At 44.6% G+C, this 22,543-nt stretch overlaps 1 protein-coding gene across 3 annotated transcripts in view; it reads left to right on the top strand.

Moving 5' to 3' along the window:
- The window catches only part of AK5 (adenylate kinase 5), a 198,934-nt gene that overhangs the window by 65,272 nt on the left and 111,119 nt on the right, over window positions 1-22,543 (top strand). For all 3 annotated transcript variants that reach the window (XM_073544832.1, XM_073544831.1, XM_073544830.1), the window contains 3 exons: window positions 3,630-3,799; window positions 3,887-4,000; window positions 14,269-14,460. In XM_073544832.1, coding sequence (XP_073400933.1) covers window positions 3,630-3,799; window positions 3,887-4,000; window positions 14,269-14,460 — 476 coding nt within the window. The remainder of the gene's footprint in view (window positions 1-3,629; window positions 3,800-3,886; window positions 4,001-14,268; window positions 14,461-22,543) is intronic.

The following is a 22,543-nucleotide window of genomic DNA, read 5'->3' on the forward strand; positions in this document are numbered from 1 at the left end:
TGCTGCATTAAACTGTCAAAGCATAAAAAGTGTCTGACACCTGTAAATGTTTAATCAGCAGCAATTAAAAACTTCCTGATGCATCAATGTGAGAATCGCCCTTGTGCTGCTAATTAAATATGAGTGCACAGCGGGTGCCTGCCTGCCCCGATCAGGGCGCTCTGGTTGCTCACAGAGGGTTTTGCACATCATTATCTTCTGTGACCACAGTGACGGATCCTGCTGTGAAGACATTTGTGTGGCCCAGCAGAGCAGATGGAAGATTTATGCAACTTTTCGTATGATGCATTTAATATTGAATATTTTTAGGAGTGTGCTGACTTTGTGTGAGGCAGTGACCTCTCCACTCAAGCATTTATTTTAGTGGGGAAATGGTTGTTTGAGTAATTGCAGTGACATAAAAAGGATGGGAATAGTCATGTGTGCGGCAAATCAAATGATGGTGATGATGACAACAGCAGAAGAGGAGTGTGCTCTTTTTGTGTGAGAAAGTGACTTGTCCACACCCATTTGATTATGTTAAAGAGAGAGGGCTGCGTGTGACGGGACAGTGACATTAAATGGGCATAGATAAAAGCCAGTGTCCTCAATAATATGTGCCAATGATAACAGCAGCAGAGGATGAGTGTGCTGATCTTGTGGGAGGCAGTACCCTATTCATTGATATGATTGTTAGTAAGAACAGAGCTGGGTCCGACAGATGTAGCATGTATTATACTATGTGCGACAGAGCAGGTAATGGAAAGTGTGACAGCAGCAGCAGAGGGGTGTACAGACTTTGTGGGATTCAGCGACCTGTGATTATATCAGAAAGTAGGTGAAAGAGGCAGCATTGTGAAATCAAAAAGGGTGAAAACACCTAGATTGTGGAGATTATAACAGCAGCAGGAGATGAGTGTGTTGATCTTGTGAAAGGCAATGACCTGTCCAGTGTAGTGATTGTCTAACACTAAATTTGGCAGCACAGCGTCAGGAGCGTCAGAGGTTAGTATAAACGCAAAGCTAAATGTTGATGGTTATGACAGCAGAGGATGGAGAGTATGCTGATCTTGCAAGAGGCAGTGACCTGATTGTGTAGTTACATCAGTGAAGTCAGGACTTTTGGGACAGGGGCAGTGCCATATTATGAGAAGAGGAAGGTAAAAAATATCTACATTGTCATCCAGCAGCAGAAGCGCGGAGTATTTCAGAGGCTGACTGCGCCGATCACGGGGGATGCAATGACTTGTCCGCTCACGGCTCTGTTAGCGAAGGCAGAAATGAATGTTACCACACATTGTTCTTAATTAATTTCTTGATATTGAAGTCTCGTTTGATATGGGGTAATTAACCGAGTCCAAATTGCTTTAGTCATAAAGCCACCGATTAAGACTTGAGCAAATACTCTGAGCTGGATGACGTCTCCTGAGGAAGCCGCTCAAACGACAGTGCAGGTAATTGTGGAAAAACGCAGTAAAATCCAATCAGCTGGAAATAAAAAAGCAAGAAACTGCTTATGACAGCAAGGATCCTCAAAGATGGTGAACGAGGAAAGTTTTAGTCCAGAAAATGGATTATGGCCAAAACTACCCCATGTTACGCCATCTGCAAACTTTTCTATCTGCAAATTGACTGATTGCAGATTTTACTTTAAAGGGGTTTTCCTTCTCGTACATTTACGGTAATATTTAGATAATTAGTAGTGCTCCACTTTATCCGGCAGTCCCATAGACAATGAGTGGAGCGGAGGTAAGGCATTGTCATCTCCACAACATTCAGGACTGGGTTGCAGAGTCCAGATCCCGGGATCTACAGCCTCGTTCTCAGGATCACTGCAGAGTCCCAGCAGTCAGACCATCAGCGATCTATACAGTATCCCCTATCCTCTGGGAATATCATATTGGAAGGATTTGTATGAAATGTTAACTTCATGTCCAGCTTCATCATCACCTCCGTTAGTCCCGGAGTAGACGTCGAGATATGTTCGATTTCATAGAACTGATTCAGGTGATGTAGAGCGATCTATACATGAACCAGTCTCATGCATGGCTGTCATGCTGCACATGTATATGGCTCATACAAATCATGTGCATCGCCAGTACCCTGGGATGCGGAGGAGTTTAAATGGAGTCCGTCAGGTGATTCCTGCTGCCGAAATCACAGCCAGGTATATTATTATAACAAATGACAATGAAGATCCAACTCGACCGCCCGGCCGGCTCACCCCAGCACCGCTGTAGGTGATTGACTGGTCCTCTACATGCAATGGCACAGGTTTGTTTTTGTTTTTTTAATTACATTTTATTACAACATGTTTTTATTTTCTAATTTTATTATCCGGCTCATCCGTTTTAATCAGATTTATATTGTGTAATGCCAAAGCATTAGGCGATGCAGATGAATTCAGGCACAGATCAATCCATGGAAGCAGGGTCCTACTGAAAAATGTTTCAATTTTACAAAAAGTGGCCATTTAAGCTTTGGCCTCCAGTAAGAGAACAGATCTTTTATTCCATGAGCGAGCTGTCAATCAAACTGGTTAGATGGAGATTCAGAAGCAGCAGAGGGGAGGCATATTGAGGAGCTGACAAGCAGGCTAAGTGTGTGGAGATAGACAGCTCCTCAGTGTCCTTCGTCTTTGCTGCTATCGAATCTCCACCCACTTAGCCTGACTGACAGATCCTGAGTGTCCCACCTCCCTGCTGCTGAATCTCTGACCACCTATTCTGACTGATAGATCCTCATTGTCCCTCTTCCCTGCTGCTGAATCTCTGACATCTAGCCTGACTGACAGATCCTGAGTGTCCCTCCTCCCTGCTGCTGAATCTCTGACATCTAGCCTGACTGACAGATCCTCAGTGACCCTCCTCTGTGCTGCTGCTGAATCTCTGACCACCTATTCTGACTGACAGCTCCTCAGTGCCCCTACTCCCTGCTGCTGAAACTGCCCACCTTGCGAGACTGACAGTTCCTCAGTGTCCCTCTTCCCTGTTGCTGAATTTCCGGCCTCCTAGCCTTACTGACAGCTCCTCAGTGTCCCTCTTCCCTGCTGCAGAATCTCTGACCATCTAGCCTGACTGACAGCTCCTCAGTGTCCCTCTTCCCTGCTGCAGAATCTCTGACCATCTAGCCTGACTGACAGCTCCTCAGTGTCCCTCCTCCCTGCTGCTGAACCTCTGACCACCTATTCTAACAGACAGCTTCTCTGTGTCCCTCCTCTCTGCTGCTACCAATTCTCCATCCTCCAAGCCCGATTGACAGCTCTTTAGTTTCCCTTCCCCTTACTGAATCAGGCCAGGTGGATGGAGATTCAGCAGCAGGGAGGTGGGACACTGAGGAGCTGTCAATCAGGCTAGGTGGGTGGAGATTATACAGCCTTTCTGGCATGGATTATTACAGTAAGTACACCAGTTTCATCAGGCGTAAGAGAGCTATTTAATAAAGTGTGCAGTATGTGTTTCTTATCACATTAGGTGCACGGGGCTTGCTCTGGATTATATATATGGTACAGACAAATCCTGTTGGGAACGGGTATTGCCTGGCATTGCCCTTACATGTAGAGTCGACCATTTACCCATCAGTTTCTGCGAGTTCTAATCTTTCTTATTGAAGTGTGTCATTGTAAACTAATGAGTATTTGTTACTTCTAGGTGGTCCCGCGAGCGGTAAAGGGACTCAGAGCCTGAAAATAGCAGAACGCTATGGATTTGAATACATATCAGTTGGCGAACTGCTGAGAAAAAAGATTCACAACACGAGTAGTAACCGAAAATGGAGTCTAATCGCGAAGATAATAACCACGGGCGAATTAGCCCCCCAGGTACGACCGCAGCACCACCGCCGTTCACTACCCCAATGCATTACCCGCACCGTTCATGGTTCCTTTCTCTCCTCCTCTCTCTTATAGGAAACCACAATCACTGAAATTAAACAGACATTAATGCAAATTCCAGACTCGGAGGGGATCGTTATAGACGGATTTCCCCGGGATGTGGCTCAGGCGCTGTCCTTTGAGGATCAGGTAAGGACCTTTCTCATCCTCTTATTCTGGAGGGATCTAATTTGTGATGTGAGATTCACTGCAGGAAACAATCAGGTTCTGCTCTGATAATCGCTTTACCAACAGGGAGACGTGAGATTAATCTTCCATTAATTATGTTTCCTTTTGTGGCCTGAGTTATTGAATAGCGGGTAATAGGCTGACTGTAACATTGCCAGCGAGGGTCCCTAAAGAGTGAGGAGTAAGATAAGTAGCGGACGTGCATTACATGTGAAGAGAAGTCGGTCAGTGCGGAGCTGTCATATGCATAAAAATGACATTCCAAGGTGTGATCTCTGGTTGTTATTACTCTCTCTCTCTCCCAGGCACAGATTTTGGATCTGATACTTAAGGGAGGTGACACTTTTCTGACCTAAAAGTTTGCATAAATCAATAGTACAAGTGAATATAAGAAACCTCATAATATTTTTTTATCAGAGAAATCTGCTTCTTCCTCCACTTATATGCAGTTTCTCTCTCTGCCTCCTTGAAGATGGAGTAGAGGGAGAGAGCGTCTCAAAGATCACAGTTACACTGCACAGTACTTCTGTAGAATGTCCTCCATGCATCTGTTTTATATTAGGTGTTTATCTCCACTCTCAGCTGTGTTGTATTCCCCTCCACACTGCTCAGTACTGCTGTATAATGATCTGCATGCTCTAGGTGCTTTATAGTGTTATATCTCACTCCAGAGTTGTTCACAGCTAGACTGCTCAGTAGTGCTATATAATGTACTCCATGTTGCTGCTTTCTAGCATGTGTTATATGTAGTTCCAGTGCTTTATTCACAGCTACACTGCTCAGTATTGCTATATAATATACTCCATGCAGCTGCTTTTTAGTAAGTGTTTTATTTTGCCCCAGTGCTGGATTCACACCTACACTACTCAGTACTGCTGGGTAATGCCCTCCATGCTGCTGCTTCCTAGAAATTGTTTTATGTGACCCAAGAGATGGGTTCATAGCTACACTGCTCAGTATTGCTGCATTCTGTTTTCCAGTATCCTGTTGTTTCTGAACACTTGCTACATAGAAACAGGATAGCAATAATCCCTTATATTATGTCTCACCTGGTGATGACTGATGTAGCATAGCTGGGATAGAAATGACTGGATTAGCAGACTTGCAGGAGTGTCCGATGTAGCAGAGCAGAGTTTGTTGTGGTTATACAGTGTAGCAGCGGAAGAGAAGAGTCTGGATGCACCAGATTTTGGCCGGGAGAAGTACCTGTTACGTAATACCTGTATTTCTGCAGAAATGATAAGTGACAAATTTAGCTCTGCTATACCAGCACACAGGGACACGGCTGCATGTATAATAAGCCCATGTATTTTTCCTGGAGGATGTGACTTTTTAGTTTTGCTATTTTGGACTGGACAAGCCCTTTATGTGCGTGTAATCTATAATGAGGACATATGGATACATGTGCAACATCTGCTCCTGTAATAATGGGCTCTTCCATATTGTCAGCTAGCAAGCGAAGGAACGGGCACAGCGGCTAATTGTGACATTATTAACGGTAATTTAATGCAGAGCAGAAATCCTGACTGCAGCCAAGAGCGAAATCAGCCGAGTCATGTGGCGAGTGAGGAGGAGACGGGCAACTGCGGGCCTGATTGTCGGTGTTTTCATTATGCCAGCCCATAATAATGATGGCTGCTCCGCACTCCGGGACCCGTCTGCCTTCACCAGGCGGAGGTCACTTACTGCCAGTGACTGGCGCCGATTCTCATCCCAGCAGGCCGGTGCCCGGTAAAGTAATGCATTGCTCTCATCTCTGTATCCCGGGATGTGCCTGGAATCTCAAGACTTCTTGAAGCTTAAGATCAAAGGGACATTGTGGGAATTGGGGAGATGATGTGTCAGCCGCTGTGAGCCAGATTGTCATCAGGCCACTAAATATTTGCAATCATTTCCTTTCCTAGATGTAGAAAGTTGTTGAACGTGTGAAGAATTTGATGGGTTTTCAATTTGCTCTTTCTGTATGAGAATCCTGCAGACCGAGAGCTGCCGGGGAAAACTCAGGGGGAGAGCTGATAGCAATGGATTTAGGATATTTATGTGGGCAAGAACAATAATTTACATTTTAATGGAAGATGAATGCAAGACAGTAAGAAGTCGCCAAAATACCCAAGATTAAATAGTGCTGAGATAGGAGTCTGATATACTGGCAGCATTTGTAGGGATTATCCAGTCATGTGTGAATGAAGCTTAAAGGAAAACCTGTGTTACTGTCACAAGGGTGTCACGTCCCCCTTAGAAAACCTGGAGTTAGATGGTCACGTAGGGTAATGAATCGCAGGTCTTCTTTGGAGATGGTGTGATTCATCATGTCCTATGGATTTCCTTTCCTTCAGTGCTGAGAGGGTTAAGGGCTCTTTCCATGCTGGCTGAGACCATACAGCCTGGTTGTTCTCAGCTGCAACTGCTTATCATATACTCCTTCTATATATATTCTAGCTCTGGGCGTTTAGTTCTTGCCAGTGAAAGATTTGTCTTCCTGTGCTGAGAGCTAAAGCAAATTGGTTGGAGTGGAGTGGTAGGAGTGTTCTGTGGTTTGCTGTAGTAGATGTGTGTTCATCTCCTGGTCCCTATTCCCATTTAGTTTATTCATCCCTGTGTATATCCTCCTCCCTTTTGTGTGATAGAGGTTTTCTGTTATCCCTGATTTGTCTTGTTCACATTATCTTTCTGTCCCAAGCCTGATGGGATGGAGAGGGGACAGAGTAGGGTTTAACAGGAGCATAGTAAGGAGGGAGACCCAGGCCTTTGTACCTTCAAGAGTACCCCTGGGACAGGGATAGTTAGGGTCCCAGTTCCAAGGACAGTTTGAGGCCCCTCTTCCATATCGAAGATCGTCCGTCACAACATGTAGCCCTTTTTTTTTCAGAGAAATCTGCTTTTCTTTCCCCTAATTTGCTATTTTTTCAGTTTGCCTCTTCCTGATTTCACCATTGCTCTGCAAAAACAGCTAAAAACCACTTTAGCCAAAACAAGAAAGACTGCCCTCTCACTGAAGGATCAGAATACAATGGACTTTAATCTCTATGGTGTTACTGCTTGTGTTTTATCTTGTGTTTTATCTTGCTCCATTGTTTTATTCACAGCTACACTGCTCTATACTGTTGCATAATGTTCTCTAAGCTGCTGCTTTCCAGTTATTTAACTTTGCCTCGGTGCAGGATTCACAGCTCCACTGTTCAGCACTGCTGTAAAACATCCTCCATGATGCTGCTGCTTTCCAATAAGTGTTTTATTTCACTTTAGTCTGGATTCACACCTACATTGCTCAGTACTGCTGTATATTGTTCACCATGATGCAGCACTACAGTTAGTGTGTTACATCCTCCATTAATCGATTTACGGGTACAATTTTCAGTACTGCTTTGCAATGTTCTTCATGCTGTTTCTTTCTAGTCTTTTTTTTATTTCACATCAGAGTTGGATTCACATCCACACTGCTCAGTACTGCTGTGTAATGACCTCCATGCTGCTACTTTTCCTGAACATCTGCTACATAGCAACAAGGGAACAGTAATCTCTCTTTTCTGTATGTGCTGTGTGTGGGAGAAATCATAGCAACGAGTCTCAACTCACTAGCCCAGAGACAACTGAAAATAAGAGAGCCTGGAGATGGGAAAATTGATGAAAAATGAAGGATGCAAGACACAATGGTCAGGAGTAGTGTAATTCCACATGTGCGCTCACACAAAATCTTTCTCTGAAAAGTCTTCTGAAATGACAGGTACACTTTAACCACGGTATATTAAAAAAGTGTTTTTGGAACTTTCTAACATCCTGAGTAATTATATCCTCCAGTATTTTCCGCACCTGTGTGTAAGTGCACTTACCTCTCTACTGTCTCCTACTTCTGCTGCAATGTATCAGTGAAGATAAGAGTTTATGTTTGGTTCTCTAAGAATTCGCAGACACATTGTAACAAATCATCAGCTGTGATCAGGAGGGATTTTTTCCTTCTTGAAGTAAACAGTAACACTTTCAATTCCTGCCAGTAATCAGATGAGTTGAAGATGACTTAAACCGAAACATACACTCACTGGCCACTTTATTAGGTACACCTGTCCAACTGTGTGTTAAGACTTAATTTCTAATCAGCCAATCACATGGCGGCAACTCAGTGCATTTAGGCATGTTGACATGGTCAAGACAATCTCCTGCAGTTCAAACCGAGCATCAGTATGGGGAAGAAAGGTGATTTGAGTGCCTTTGAACGTGGCATGATTGTTGGTGCCAGAAGGGCTGGTCTGAGAATTTCAGAAACTGCTGATCTACTGGGATTTTCACGCACAACCATCTCTAGGGTTTACAGAGAATGGTCCGAAAAAGAAAAAAAATCCAGTGAGCGGCAGTTCTGTGGCCGGAAATGCCATGTTGATGCCAGAGGTCAGAGGAGAATGGGCAGACTGGTTCGAGCTGATAGAAAGGCAACAGTGACTCAAATTGCCACCCGTTACAACCAAGGTAGGCAGAAGAGCATCTCTGAACGCACAGTGCGTCGAACTTTGAGGCAGATGGGCTACAGCAGCAGAAGACCACACTGGGTACCACTCCTCTCAGCTAAGAACAGGAAACTGAGGCTACAATTTGCACAAGCTCATCGAAATTGGACAGTAGAAGATTGGAAAAACGTTGCCTGGTCTGATGAGTCTCGATTTCTGCTGCGACATTCGGATGGTAGGGTCAGAATTTGGCGTAAACAACATGAAAGCATGGATCCATCCTGCCTTGTATCAACGGTTCAGGCTGGTGGTGGTGGTGTCATGGTGTGGGGAATTTTTTCTGGGCACTCTTTGGGCCCCTTGGTACCAATTGAGCATCGTTGCAACGCCACAGCCTACTTGAGTATTGTTGCTGACCATGTCCATCCCTTTATGACCACAATGTACCCAACATCTGATGGCTACTTTCAGCAGGATAATGCGCCATGTCATAAAGCTCGAATCATCTCAGATTGGTTTCTTGAACATGACAATGAGTTTACTGTACTCAAATGGCCTCCTCAGTCACCAGATCTCAATCCAATAGAGCATCTTTGGGATGTGGTGGAACGGGAGATTCGCATCAGGGATGTGCAGCCGACAAATCTGCGCCAACTGTGTGATGCCATCATGTCAATATGGTCCAAAATCTCTGAGGAATGCTTCCAGCACCTTGTTGAATCTCTGCCACGAAGAATTGAGGCAGTTCTGAAGGCAAAAGGGGGTCCAACCCCTTACTAGCATGGTGTACCTAATAAAGTGGCCAGTGAGTGTAAATGTTATTAGAAAGTCCTAGGTAATTTGCAGCAAAAAACACGGCAATTGGGATTTGTTGCAGATTTTGACTTTCCTATTGAACTCAATAGGAAAAATCTGCATTAAATCCACAACCAATTGACAAGAGCAATTGATATGCTGCAGATTTAAATCCCTACCCCCACCCCGGAAAGGTCAATGGATGCCCAGAGCATTTCTATATCATGTAGTTCACGTTGTTAACATCTCATCCCTTTTGCTTTATCTGTATGTCACAAGTGGATTTCCTTCCAAAACTTATCACAGCATATCCCTACCAGTTATGGTACGTGTTAACCCTTCGTATTATCAGCTACATCCTTAAAGTTAGCTCCAAATTTGCCAGATTGGCCTTGGATTTGCATTGATCGGCTGCAAAATCAGTAGCACAAATCTGCCTGAAAAATGAACAATGTGTAAGATGGCCATGCACGGCGGATACCTTAAATCTACTTGGTCATTATTTTACAGATTTATTCCCACCGATGTTAATTAGGAAATTAAAATCTGCAATCACATCTGCCAGTAATATAATGTTGCTGCTTTTGCGGCATATTAGCCAGCAAAAATCCACAACTTTAGATTTCCCTGCGGGCTGTTTCCAGATTTGCTGCGGTAGTCATCCTCTACTAATCCACCCCGGCTGGGCCACCCCTCGCTCATCGGATGTGACCCCTACTGACAGCCGGTTATATATTACCCGCATATTGCACATATGAATACATTTTCAGTAATCGCCCTGTGTTCTCTTTTCAGTGTTTGACACTTGGTAAACCTAGGAGGACTGGTGATTTCTGACTCTGCTCCTCTGTGTCATCTCTCTACATGTGGCTCCTCTCAATTTGCTGCTGTCAGCTGGATGTCGCTTTCTAGGAGTGGGTTTCGAAAACTGTTTTCGTGCTCTGAAATTACTTTGGCCGAGAGCTTCTTACTGGGTGGAAAAGCCTTAAAGGCTATAGGCACTTTTGAAATGGAAAAAATAAATTTTACGTATGCTACTGGTTACTATTAGTTAACACAATTTCAGGACATTTTAGTCTGCAATGTTTAATTTCAGACCCCCTAATGTCATGTTTGCAGACTGATACAAAATTTCATATTTTGAGTTCTGTGTGTCTGTATGTCTGTCCAACAAATGTAGGCTACATGTGAGGTCTGTGTGTATCTCCCAGTAATATAGGCTGAATATGAGGTCTGTATGTCTCTCCCAGTAATATAGGCTGGATGTGAGGTATGTGTCTTTCCCAGTAATATAGGCTGGATGTGAGGTATGTGTGTCTCTCCTAGTAATATACGTTGGTTGTGAGGTCTGTGTGTCTCTCTCAGTAATATAGGCTGGTTGTGAGGTCTGTATGTCTCCCAGTAATATAGGCTGGGTGAGAGGTCTGTATGTCTCCCAGTAATATAGGCTGAATGTGAGCTCTGTGTTGTCTCTCCCAGTAATATAGGCTGAATATGAGCTCTGTGTGTCTCTCCCAGTAATATAGGCTGAATATGAGCTCTGTGTGTCTCTCCCAGTAATTTAGGCTGGAGGTGAGGTCTGTGTGTCTCTCCCAGTAATATAAGCTGGATGTGAGCGCTGTGTGTCTCCTAGTAATATAGGCTGAATATGAAGTCTGTGTGTCTCTCCCAGTAATATAGGCTGGATGTGAGATCTGTGTGTCTCTCCCAGTAATATAGGCTGGATGTGAGGCCTGTGTGTCTATCCCAGTAATATAAGCTGGATGTGAGGCCTGTGTGTCTCTCCTGGTAATATAGGCTGGATGTGAGGCCTGTGTGCCTCTCCTGGTAATATAGGCTGGATGTGAGGCCTGTGTGCCTCTCCTGGTAATATAGGCTGGATGTGAGCTCTGTGTGTCTCTCCCAGTAATATAAGCTGGATGTGAGGCCTGTGTGTCTCTCCTGGTAATATAGGCTGGATGTGAGGCCTGTGTGTCTCTCCTGGTAATATAGGCTGGATGTGAGCTCTGTGTGTCTCTCCTGGTAATATAGGCTGGATGTGAGATCTGTGTGTCTGTTGTGAACTCATTTTCTGGTCTACCAGTTGTGAGTTCTCCTTCCGAGCTCCCTCTGGTGGTAACAGGAGGTAGTGAGGTTGATTTTAATTAGTAGAGATCTGCCACCTGATGAGGATAACGATTGGATCTCTGGAATCTCAGACTGGATTTAAAACAGCCGACGCCATATTCTGGTGCTGGTGATTCCTTCTGGCTTTTCAGGTCTTTGTTTTCAGCTCTGTTCCAGTCATCTCAAGCTAAGTGTTTCTGCTAATGTTCACACTTGATTTTGTTGGTCTATTCAGTTTTTTTGTGTGGTCAGCCAGCCACGGCTGGGGCTGTGCTGAATTTCCACTCTTATTTATCTGTATTTGCCAATTTGCTTTTTGTCCCTTATTAGATTGGCCTCTTTTTTGCTCTGTCTCAGAATATTTCAGAGTGCTGATATAGTGGGAGAAGTCTAGTGACTTCAGGGTTAATTTTGTTATCAGAAGTGTTGGACATTATTTTTGTAGGGTTTTTTGGGCAGATTGCAGATAGTGTCTTTCCTTTCCTGTCCTTTCTAGTTAGTTTGGGCCCCATCGTTTGCTCAGCCTATTTTCCTGCCTGTGTTTGTGTTTTCATCTTTTTTTCACCGTCAATACATGTGTGGGGGCTGCTCTGGGGCATTTAGTTTTCCCCTTTTCTTGCTTTAGGCTTATTTAGTCCTCCGGCTGTGACGAGGCGTCTAGATTCATCGTAGGAACGCTCCACGGCTGCTGCTAGGTGTGTGGTTAGGATCAGGGGTCTGCAATCTGCATAGTTACCAACCTCTCTGGTTTTCTGTGACTTAGCTTGTTTAGTTTTCCTCCTCGGTGACCCATTCATAGCATGTCTCGCCCAGTAATATAGGCTGGATGTGAGGCCTGTGTGTCTCTCCTGGTAATATAGACTGGATGTGAGATTTGTGTTTCCCACTAATTTATTGGCTGGATGTGAGGTTTATTTTTATGCACAGTGTTGCTGTTTCCATTAGCTCATATAACTGCACAGCTTCTATACAGCTTCTATCCTGTACGAATTTCCTTTACATGTGCTTTCCTTCTTTTTCTTTAGTATGTTTTCTCCACCCTCCTTGAAACTGTCCATGCTTTCTTCCCTTTCCACATTGTGGAGCTCTGTCTCCCCCTTCCCTGCTACTGTCACTAACACTGAGAGAAGAGAGGAGAGCGTTGATAGAGCTGTCATAGATGTGCATTAGCTATGAAGCGCACTCAGCTTCGTGAAGGACAGCCACAGGAAAATGGTAGAAAATTTTACTGAAGAATATTCCGAAAGTTTCTTAGCATTTTACATTTAGAAAGCAAATGAATAATTTATAAAAAAAAAAAAGTCTGTGTGAAGGTGATAGCCTTTAAAACTCTCTGATTCTGAAGATGAAAAACAACAAGTATCTTGAGGACACGGTGGCATTGACAGCACCTAGACCTCACAAGTGTCGATAAAGCGTGTCTTCTCTTAGGCAGCGGAGGATTGGTCATTGCACAGTGTGTTAAATATGCAGAATTCATCACTGCTCTTCCTATGGGCAGTCAGGACCCCACTGGAATCTATTAACGCAGATAAATGAATGATGATGATACATTTTTATTGCACGTAATGGAAAACATCAGATTGGTCCCAAATATTGTGTTCTTTTATCTGCCAGATCTACAGTAGGAGATAATGTGGTTTTGCAGCCCACAGAACAGAGCACAGACGCTCTGTGAAGGGGCCACAGTCTATGTTGGAACACAAATGATTGTTTCTTTAACATTTACCTGTTGTTGCTAGTGATTTTTCAGAATAAGCTGTAACGTATGCCCATGATGCATAACCCTATTAGTCACCATATTATGACTTGTATCCTGCAGTGTTCAACAGTTGTCCCCTTTACTGGCTCTCTCTCGCTCTATAATTTTCAGTTGTCTTTCAGCTAGTGGTAGAAGACTAGGCAACATAATGTCTTCCACACACAGCACACACAGACATATGAGGGTTTCCTTCTCTCCTGTCTCTTTTTAGCAACTGTTCAGAATGAACAGCACAAAGGTGAGATAAACACTTCCTAGAAAGCTGCACCATTACACAGAGGTACTGAGCAGTGTAGCTGTGAATTTAGTACTACGGTGAGAAAAACACTTTACTAGAAGGCTGTGGCATTGCACAGCTGTCTGAGCAGTGTAGCTGTGAATTTAGTACTAGAGTGAAAAAAAACACTTTACTAGAAAGCTGTGGCATTACAAACCAGTACTGAGCAGTGTAGCTGTGAATTTAGTACTAGGGCGAGAAAATCTCTTTACTAGAAAGCTGTGGCATCACACACCAGTACTGAGCAGTGTAGCTGTGAATTTAGCATTTGAGTGAGACAAACATTTTCCAATCTGTTTGTGTCTTGCAATTTCTGTTCTCTCTCTCAGCTCCTCTCCTTACTTCCCGCTCCCCTTTTCGTAGACTTCAATAGGAAACTGTAATCTGATCCCTCAGTAAACTGGGAATCCATTTTTTTTTCTACCAAGATGATTTTTTTTTTTTAGCATGAATGATAAAGTCAGGAGGTGGTGAGAAGAGAAGTGGCGCATAAGTGAAGAAAGAAGCAGATTTCTCTGATGAGATATATTATGAAGCTTCTTTTATGACCTTGTAGTTATGATTTATGCAGAGCTTATTAAATAAGACATTGACCTTTACTGTTTTGCTATATTTTAGGGGTTTGTATGACCATAATTCCCATTATGACACTTGGAAACCACTGCTAGCAGATACAATAGTGGGATCCATTGGGCTTCATAATGGTGTTTGTCATTTTGAGGGAATTAGCGCCACCCTCTGGCTGTGCTCCCTGACAGGATAGTATCTGTGATGGCACTTGGATTTCACTTTATATATTGTTTCTTTTTATCTACGTTTCTCCATTTCTTCTTGTTTTATTTCCCCTCAGATCTGTACTCCGGATCTTGTGGTTTTTCTTGCTTGTGCCAATCACAAACTGAAAGAACGGCTGCTGAAGCGCGCGGAGCAGCACGGGCGACCGGACGACAACCTGAAAGCAATTCAGCGGAGATTAATGAACTTCAAGCAGAACGCGGTCCCGCTGGTCAACTACTTCCAGGAGAAAGGTCTCATCATCACGGTAAGGAGCGGCCATCTAGACAAGCATCACACAATGTCAGCGCCAGGAAGCTGCCTAGAAAGCACTTTACAATTTTGTTGTAGCCATCCAGTGATTGGGTGTGAATTTATTTTTCTGGAATTTCCTGCAGTCTTTTACTTTACAGGATCCTCCATCACCCTCAGTATTACTTGTCACTACAATATACCAGGTGTGAGGACACGTACGGGCCACGCCACCCACTTTGGCACCTATGTATGAGATAGCACCACGGTGTAAGTGAGCATTACGAAAAGCAACAGCATCACAATACTGGACTTGCTTTGAAATATCCTGCATGGGATATGGGATGATACAAAGCAAGGCACACGTGCACGCTTGGCTAAAGTGAGCATGCACGTGTACAGTGGTGTCAGGCCCAGCAGCTGTCAGCTGAATGAGCCTTTCTTTGGCAGTGGTACAGTGCCTTGCGAAAGTATTTGGCTCCCTGGAACTTTTCAACCTTTTCCCACATATTATGCTTCAAACATAATGATACCAAATATAAATTTTTGATGAAGAATCAACAACAAGTGGAACACAATTGTGAAGTTGAATGAAATTTATTGGTTACTTAAAATTTTTGTGGAAATTCAAAAATTGAAAAGTGGGGCGTGCAATATTATTTGTCCCCTTTACTTTCAGTGCAGCAAACTCACTCCAGAAGTTCATTGTGGATCTCTCAATGATCCAATGTTGTCCTAATGACTAATGATGATAAATATAATCCACCTGTGTGTAATCAAGTCTCCGTATAAATGCACCTGCTCTGTGATAGTCTCAGGGTTCTGTTTGAAGCACAGAGAGCACCATGAAGACCAAGGAACACAACAGGCAGATCCGTGATACTGTTGTGGAGAAGTTTAAAGCCAGATTTGGATACAAAATGATTTCCAAAACTTTAAACATCCCAAGGAGCACTGTGCAAGCGATCATATTGATATGGAAGGAGTATCATACCACTGCAAATCTACCAAGACCCAGCCGTCCCTCTAAACTTTCATCTCAGACAAGGAGAAGACTGATGAGAGATGCAGCAAAGAGGCCCATGATCACGCTGGATGAACTGCAGAGCTCTACAGCTGAGGTGGGACAGTCTGTCCATAGGACAACAATCAGTCGGACACTGCACAGATCTGGCCTTTATGGAAGAGTGGCAAGAAGAAAGCCATTTCTCAAAGATATCCATAAAAAGTGTTGTTTTAAGTTTGCAACAAGCCACCTGGGCGACACACCAAACATGTGGAAGAAGGTGCTCTGGTCAGATGAAACCAAAATCAAACTTTTAGGCAACAATGCCAAATGATATGTTTGGCGTAAAGGCAGCACAGCTCATCACCCTGAACACACCATCCCCACTGTCAAACTGTCATGGTTTGAACAGGGTTCTTGCCCTGCGCTCACAGGGTTAAGTGTTCGTGGCGTCTTTCTGGATCTGGGAGGGGTATTTATGCTCACTCTTTACCAGGGTTCTCTGTCAGCTATACTGTTGTTCTGGTGTGTCTGACCCCTGGTGTGCGTGTATTCTGCATTGCTTGTTTGCTTCCCGTGTATGACCCGACCTGTTCCCTCACTCTGTACTCCGTCTCTCGCTTTGGTACTATTGTCTTCTCCGGTTCTGACCTCCTGGCTTGGCTATCGTTACTCCGTTCAGTTTGTCCCTATTGTACCGTCTATTGCCCGTTCTGGTTTTCTGACTATTTCAGGGTTTTTTTCCCCCTCTGAGGAAAAAAAAAAAAAGGAGTTCAGGTCTTTTAGAGAAGGATGCAAGCTTTTTTTTTCTCTGAGGCCCCGCTCTTCCGGGGATGAGTTCCAGAGGGTGGGGGTCGTCATTTCCCTTCTTCGGGGGGCTCCACAGGCATGGGCTTTCTCTCTCTCTTCCTCTGCTCCTGAACGCATGTCTGTGAATTTGTTCTTTGAAGCTCTGGGGCACATTTATGATGAGCCTGATAGAGTGCGTCTGGCAGAGGATATGGTGTTGAGTGCTCATCCTGGGATTGCAGCTACCCGGGGTGCAATTGCGAGGGATTTCTGGTGGCCCTCTATGGTAACAGATATTAAAAAGTTTGTGACTGCATGTGGGGTGTGCGCTCGTTCTAAAAGTTCTCAGGTCCAGCCGGCCGGGGAATTGGTGCCTTTGCCAATTCCGGATAGACCATGGACACATTTGTCCATGGATTTTATCACAAATCTTCCTCCTTCCAGGGGCAACTCGGTGATATGGGTGGTGGTGGATAGGTTTTCAAAACAAGCTCACTTTGTACCTCTCCCCGCGTTACCATCTGCTGAAACCCTGGCCCGCTTATTTATGCAGCATATAATTCGGTTGCCTGGAGTGCCTATGAATGTGGTGTCAGACAGAGGGGTACAGTTTGTTGCCAGGTTCTGGAGGGCTTTTTGCAAAAAGCTGGGGATTTCGTTGTCCTTCTCCTCTGCCTACCACCCAGAGTCTAATGGACAGACGGAGCGCACGAACCAATCGTTGGAGCAGATTCTGAGATGCTTGGCCTCTTCCAGGCAGGAGGACTGGTGTGAGGTATTGCCCATGGCAGAGTTTGCATTCAACAGTTGTGTGAGTCAGTCTACTGGGAAGTCTCCTTTTCAGGTCAACTATGGGTTTAACCCACATTTTGGAGAGTTTTCTCGTATGGATTCAGGTTGTCCTGGTGCTGAGGATGTGACACAACGTCTTAGAATCCTTTGGAGGGAGGTTCAGAGGAATATTTCCAAGGCCCAGGAAAACTATAAGGGGTTTGCTGACAGGAGGAGGGGGCCAGGTCCAGCATTTGCAGTAGGGTAGAAGGTGTGGCTATCCACCCGCAATATCAAGCTTAAGATACCTTCTATAAAGCTGGGCCCCAAGTTTATTGGCCCATACAAAGTTGTGGAGGTTGTTAACCAAGTAGCCTACCGACTGCAGCTGCCCACCTCCTTTAAAATTTCTAATGTCTTCTACAGATCCCTGTTAAAGCCTGTGGGGACGGTGAGAGAGGATCCCTCATCAAATGCTCCGCCAGTGCTGGTAGAGGGGCAGCTGGAGTATGAAGTAGGGCGCATTGTTGACTCCCGGTGGGTGCGCCGGAGACTCCAGTATCTGATACACTGGAAGGGGTACTCTCTGGAGGAACGGTCATGGGTTCCGGCCAGTTCGGTGCATGCCGATCGTCTGGTGCGGGCTTTCCACGCCAGATACCCAGACAAGCTTGGGGGTCCAGTGGCCCCCCATTTAGAGGGGGGTACTGTCATGGTTTGAACAGGGTTCTTGCCCTGCACTCACAGGGTTAAGTGTTCGTGGCCTCTTTCTGGATCTGGGAGGGGTATTTATACTCACTCTTTACCAGGGTTCTCTGTCAGCTATACTGTTGTTCTGGTGTGTCTGACCCCTGGTGTGCGTGTATTCTGCATTGCTTGTTTGCTTCCCGTGTATGACCCGACCTGTTCCCTCACTCTGTACTCCGTCTCTCGCTTTGGTACTATTGTCTTCTCCGGTTCTGACCTCCTGGCTTGGCTATCGTTACTCCGTTACAGTTTGTCCCTATTGTACCGTCTATGGCCCGTTCTGGTTTTCTGACCTATTGCTACGTCCTGACTATCCTTTCTGTCTAAACCCTGTGGTACTGTATTTCTATCTTGTTCTTTGACCCTGGCTTCATCTGGTTTCTCTCTCTGTCTATGCCCCTTGGTAACATTGTCCCGTAGTTACCTTTCTAGGAGTTTCCCTGCAGCTCCTAGATCTGTGGAGCTTAGGCCACGCCCCCAGCAGTCATGTGCTTCAGGTCCTGATACTCTGAAGCACCCATCGTCACCGCTGCTGCCCTGCTCCACAGGTATCTTTGAGTACTGTCTTGGTACTCAGGACACCCGCACTGGCTCAGTGAGCAAGTGCAGTGCGGTGTTCCTCACAAAAACATAGTGGTGGCAGCATCATGGTTTGGGCCTGCTTTTCTTCAGCAGGGACAGGGTAGATGGTTAAAATTGATGGAAGATGAATGGAGCTAAATACAGGACCATTCTTGAAGAAAACCTGTTGGAGTCTGCAAAAGACCTGAGACTGGGACGGAGATTTGTCTTCCAACAAGACAATGATCCCAAACATAAAGCAAAATCTACAATGGAATGGTTCACAAATAAACGTATCCAGGTGTTAGAATGGCCAAGTCACAGTCCAGACCTGAATCCAATCGAGAATCTGTGGAAAGAGCTGAAAACTACTGTTCACAAACGACTCCATCCAACCTCACTGAGCTCGAGCTGTTTGCCGAGGAAGAATGGGCGAGAATTTCAGTCTCTCGATGTACGAAACTGATAGAGACATACCCCAAGCGACTGCAGCTGTAATCGCAGCAAAAGGTGGCGAAACAACGTATTAAGTTACAGGGGCCGGATAATATTGCACGCCCCACTTTTCAGTCTTTGAATTTCCACAAAAATGTAAAATAACCAATACATTTCGTTCAACTTCACAATTGTGTCCCACTTGTTGTTGATTCTTCACCCAAAATTTTAATTTGGTATCTTTATGTTTGAAGCATGATATGTGGGAAAAGGTTGAAAAGTTCCAGGGGGCCGAATACTTTTGCAAGGCACTGTATATGGTGTATGGCCACCGTAGATGTGTATAGGGCAGGCGACAACTTATATTAATACTTTTCCAGGAGGAATAACAGAGGAACGGCAAAACAAAGACTTCTGAAAAAAGATATTGGAATATGAAAAACGTGATTAGATAGTAAAGCGAAGATTGCAGGAGGGATGACAGGTCCTCTTATAGGTGTTGTCTCCCCGCTGTCTCACAAGGAATAGGGAGGGGGCTGCCACCGTGAGGATAACATTACTATCTTTCCACCTTTTACCATAGGGTGGAGCAGTGGGTACGAGGGTCTGACCTTCCATTCTTCACATTGAGGGGGCTTGCAGATCGCCCCAGTAGAGACCAGTAACCAAAGCCGCCCTCCTTTCATATCCCAGTTTGCAGATGTAATATCAGTGTGACGCAGTAAGTGCTGAATCAGAGGAATATTAATCCTCTATCATCCATGTAATTAAAATGAACTCGCAGTCGTTCGATTCTTCGACCCATTAATGGGACTTTGGGGGGGGGGGCGCTATCAGTCGGTCTCCACCGAGGTCGGCAGATGGAAGGAGATTCATTCTTCTGGAAAACTTTTAATTGCTTTCTTTTTCCCCCCGGTGACACATTTGCAGCTGAGTTCGCCTTGTGTGATGTGATTTTGTGTGATTCATTTGCGCTATTCTTCACCGCCATCTGCTGTGTGAGGCTCTTTTAAAAATAAAGTTCGGCTCCTCAGATTCGCAGCCGTACATAAATGGATTTTGCTGATTTTGTTTTCTTTGTTTCCATGAAGGATTTTTACGCCGATGAAAGAGTTATCAAGTGCAACCATTGAGGCTATGTGCACACGTATGCAGATAATTTCTGCATAAAAACAGGACTCCTTCCCAGAAAACACGCGTTTTTTATGAGTTTTTTTTCCTCGCGTCCCCAGACACATAGAAAATAGCCAGAAATGCGGAATGTACCGCAAAATTAATGAGTATGCTGCATTTTTTACCACGAAGCGTTTTTTCCGTGGAAAAAAAGCATCAATATGTACAAAAAGTGCAAAATGCATTAAAATGAATGGGAAGCTTCTTTTAAGCGTTTTTGAGTGGATTTTTTGATAAATCCGCGAACAAAACGCGAAAAAAAACGCAACGTGTGAGCACAGCCTTACACTGCAGTTATAGGCGGTGTCAAATTCAGCAGTTGGGTGGTCACAACCTTAGGGTGTGTGTGTGTGTGTGTGTGTGTGTGTGTGTGTGTGTGTATATACACACACACATACATATACAGTCATGGCCAAAAGTGTTGGCACCCTTTAAATTGTTCCAGAAAATGAGGTAATTTTCCCAGATAATTATTGTAATTGCGCATGTTTTCGTATACTCATGTTTATTTCCTTTGTGTGTATTGGAACAATGCAAACACTGAGGAAAAAAAAGGCAAATTGGACATAATTTCACATAAAACTGCAAAAATGGGCCAGACAAAATTGTTGGCACTTTCAACTTAATATTTGGTCGCGTCCTTTGGAATAAATAACTGCAATCTGTTGCTTCCTATAACCCCCCAATATGCATCTTACACCTCTCAGCTGGACTTTTGTTTGACTCTTCTTTTGTAAACTGCTCCTGGTCTCTCATATGTGAAGAAGTTTTCTCTCCACAAGTGATCAATGGAATTTAGATCTGGATTAATTGCTGCCACTTCAGAATTCTCCAGCGCTTTGTTTCCATCCGTGTCTGGGTACTTCTTTTTGGGGTCATGGTCCTGCTGGAAGATGCAAACCCAGCAATTTGACACTGGGCACTACATTGCCACCCAAAATGGTAATCTTCAGATTTCATGATGTCTTGCACACAGTCAAGTCACCCAGTGCCAGAGGCAGCGAAACAATGCCTGAACATCTGTGACCCTCCACCATATTTGACTGTAGGTACTGTGTTCTTTTCTTTGTAGGCCTCATTATGTTTTCCGTAAACAGTAAATTGATACTTTGCCAAAAAGCTGTATCTCATCTGTCCACAAGACCCTTTCCCAGAAGTTAGGCTTACTCGCATACATTTTGGCAAACTGCAGTCTAGCTTTTTATGTCTGTGTCAGCATTGGGTCCTCCTGGTTCTCCTGCCATAGCGTTTCATTTAATTCAAATGTGGACAGATAGTTCGTGGTGATACTGATGCAGCCTGAGCCTGCAGGACAGCTTGAATTTGTTTGGAACTTGATTGGGGCTTATGTTGTGAATTCACTTTCTGGCCTACCTCTGGTTACTAGTGAAGGTAGTGGAGCTGGTTATATTGATAGAGGGGTCGCGAGTTCTTTTCCCAGGCTCCCTCTGGTGGTTACTGGAGGTAATGGAGCTCATCTAATTAACAGAGGCCTGCCACCTGATAATGAGGAGGATGACTGGAGATCTGGAGTTTCTGACTGGATTTAAGACAGCCGACTCCCTCTATCCCTGCTGGTGATTTTTCCTGCCTCCTGAGGTCTTAGCTTGAGCATGCAGGGACTGAGCTGGAAACTATGTGTTCTTTTGCTATTGTTCACATTTGATTTGATTTTGTCTATTTCAGTTTTGTGTGGTCAGCCAGCCCCGGCTGGGGCTGTGCTGAATTTCTATCCTTATGTTACTGTTTGTGCCAGTTTATTTTTGTCCCTTATTAGATTGTCCTCTTTTTGCTCTGCTTTCAGAATATACCAGAGTGCTGATATAGTGGGCGAAGTCTTGTGACTTCAGTATTTTTTCTATCAGACGTGTTGGGCATTTTTTGCAGGTTTTTTTGCGTGATTGCAGACAGTGTCTTTCCGTTCCTGTCCTGTCTAGTTAGTGTGGGCCCCATCATTTGCTCAGTCTATTTTCCTACCTGCGTTTATGTTTCCATTTTGTCTCACTGACAATATATGTTTGGGGGCTATCTATTCCTTTGGGGTCTGCTCTGGGGCAGTTTATATTTCCCCTTTCTTGCTTTAGGCTTATTTAGTTCTCCGGCTGTGTCGAGGCGTCTAGGATCATCGTAGGTACGCTACACGGCTACTACTAGTTGTGTGGATAGGATCAGGGGTGTGCAATCCGCTTAGTTACCAACCTCTCTGGTTTTCTGTGGCTTTGCTTGGTCTTGCTTTCCTCCTTGGTGACTCAATCATAACAGGCTTATCCACCATCCGGACTATCCTGCGTTGCAACCTTTCAGCAATTTTTCTCTGCAGTCCATGTCCAGGGAGATTATCTGCAGTGCCATGGGTTGTAAACGTCTTAATTATGTTGTGCACCGTGGACAAAGGGGCATCAAGATCTCAGGAGATGGACACCTGCGGTAGGTGAACTTGGAGCTGCACCTGCGGTACATGAACCCTAACACCGCACTTACGGTGCCTGTGTCTGACACCGCTGCAGCTGTACCTGACCCTGACAAACTAAATCCTGAAGATGCTCTGGTGGTACCTGATCCTGACATCGCTACGGTGATACTTGAACCTGAAGATGCACTCGCGGTACAAAAACCT

The sequence above is a fragment of the Dendrobates tinctorius genome, unplaced genomic scaffold (assembly GCF_039654945.1).
Source record: "Dendrobates tinctorius isolate UK_male_01 unplaced genomic scaffold, ASM3965494v1 ptg000138l, whole genome shotgun sequence".
NCBI classification, from domain to species: domain Eukaryota; kingdom Metazoa; phylum Chordata; class Amphibia; order Anura; family Dendrobatidae; genus Dendrobates; species Dendrobates tinctorius.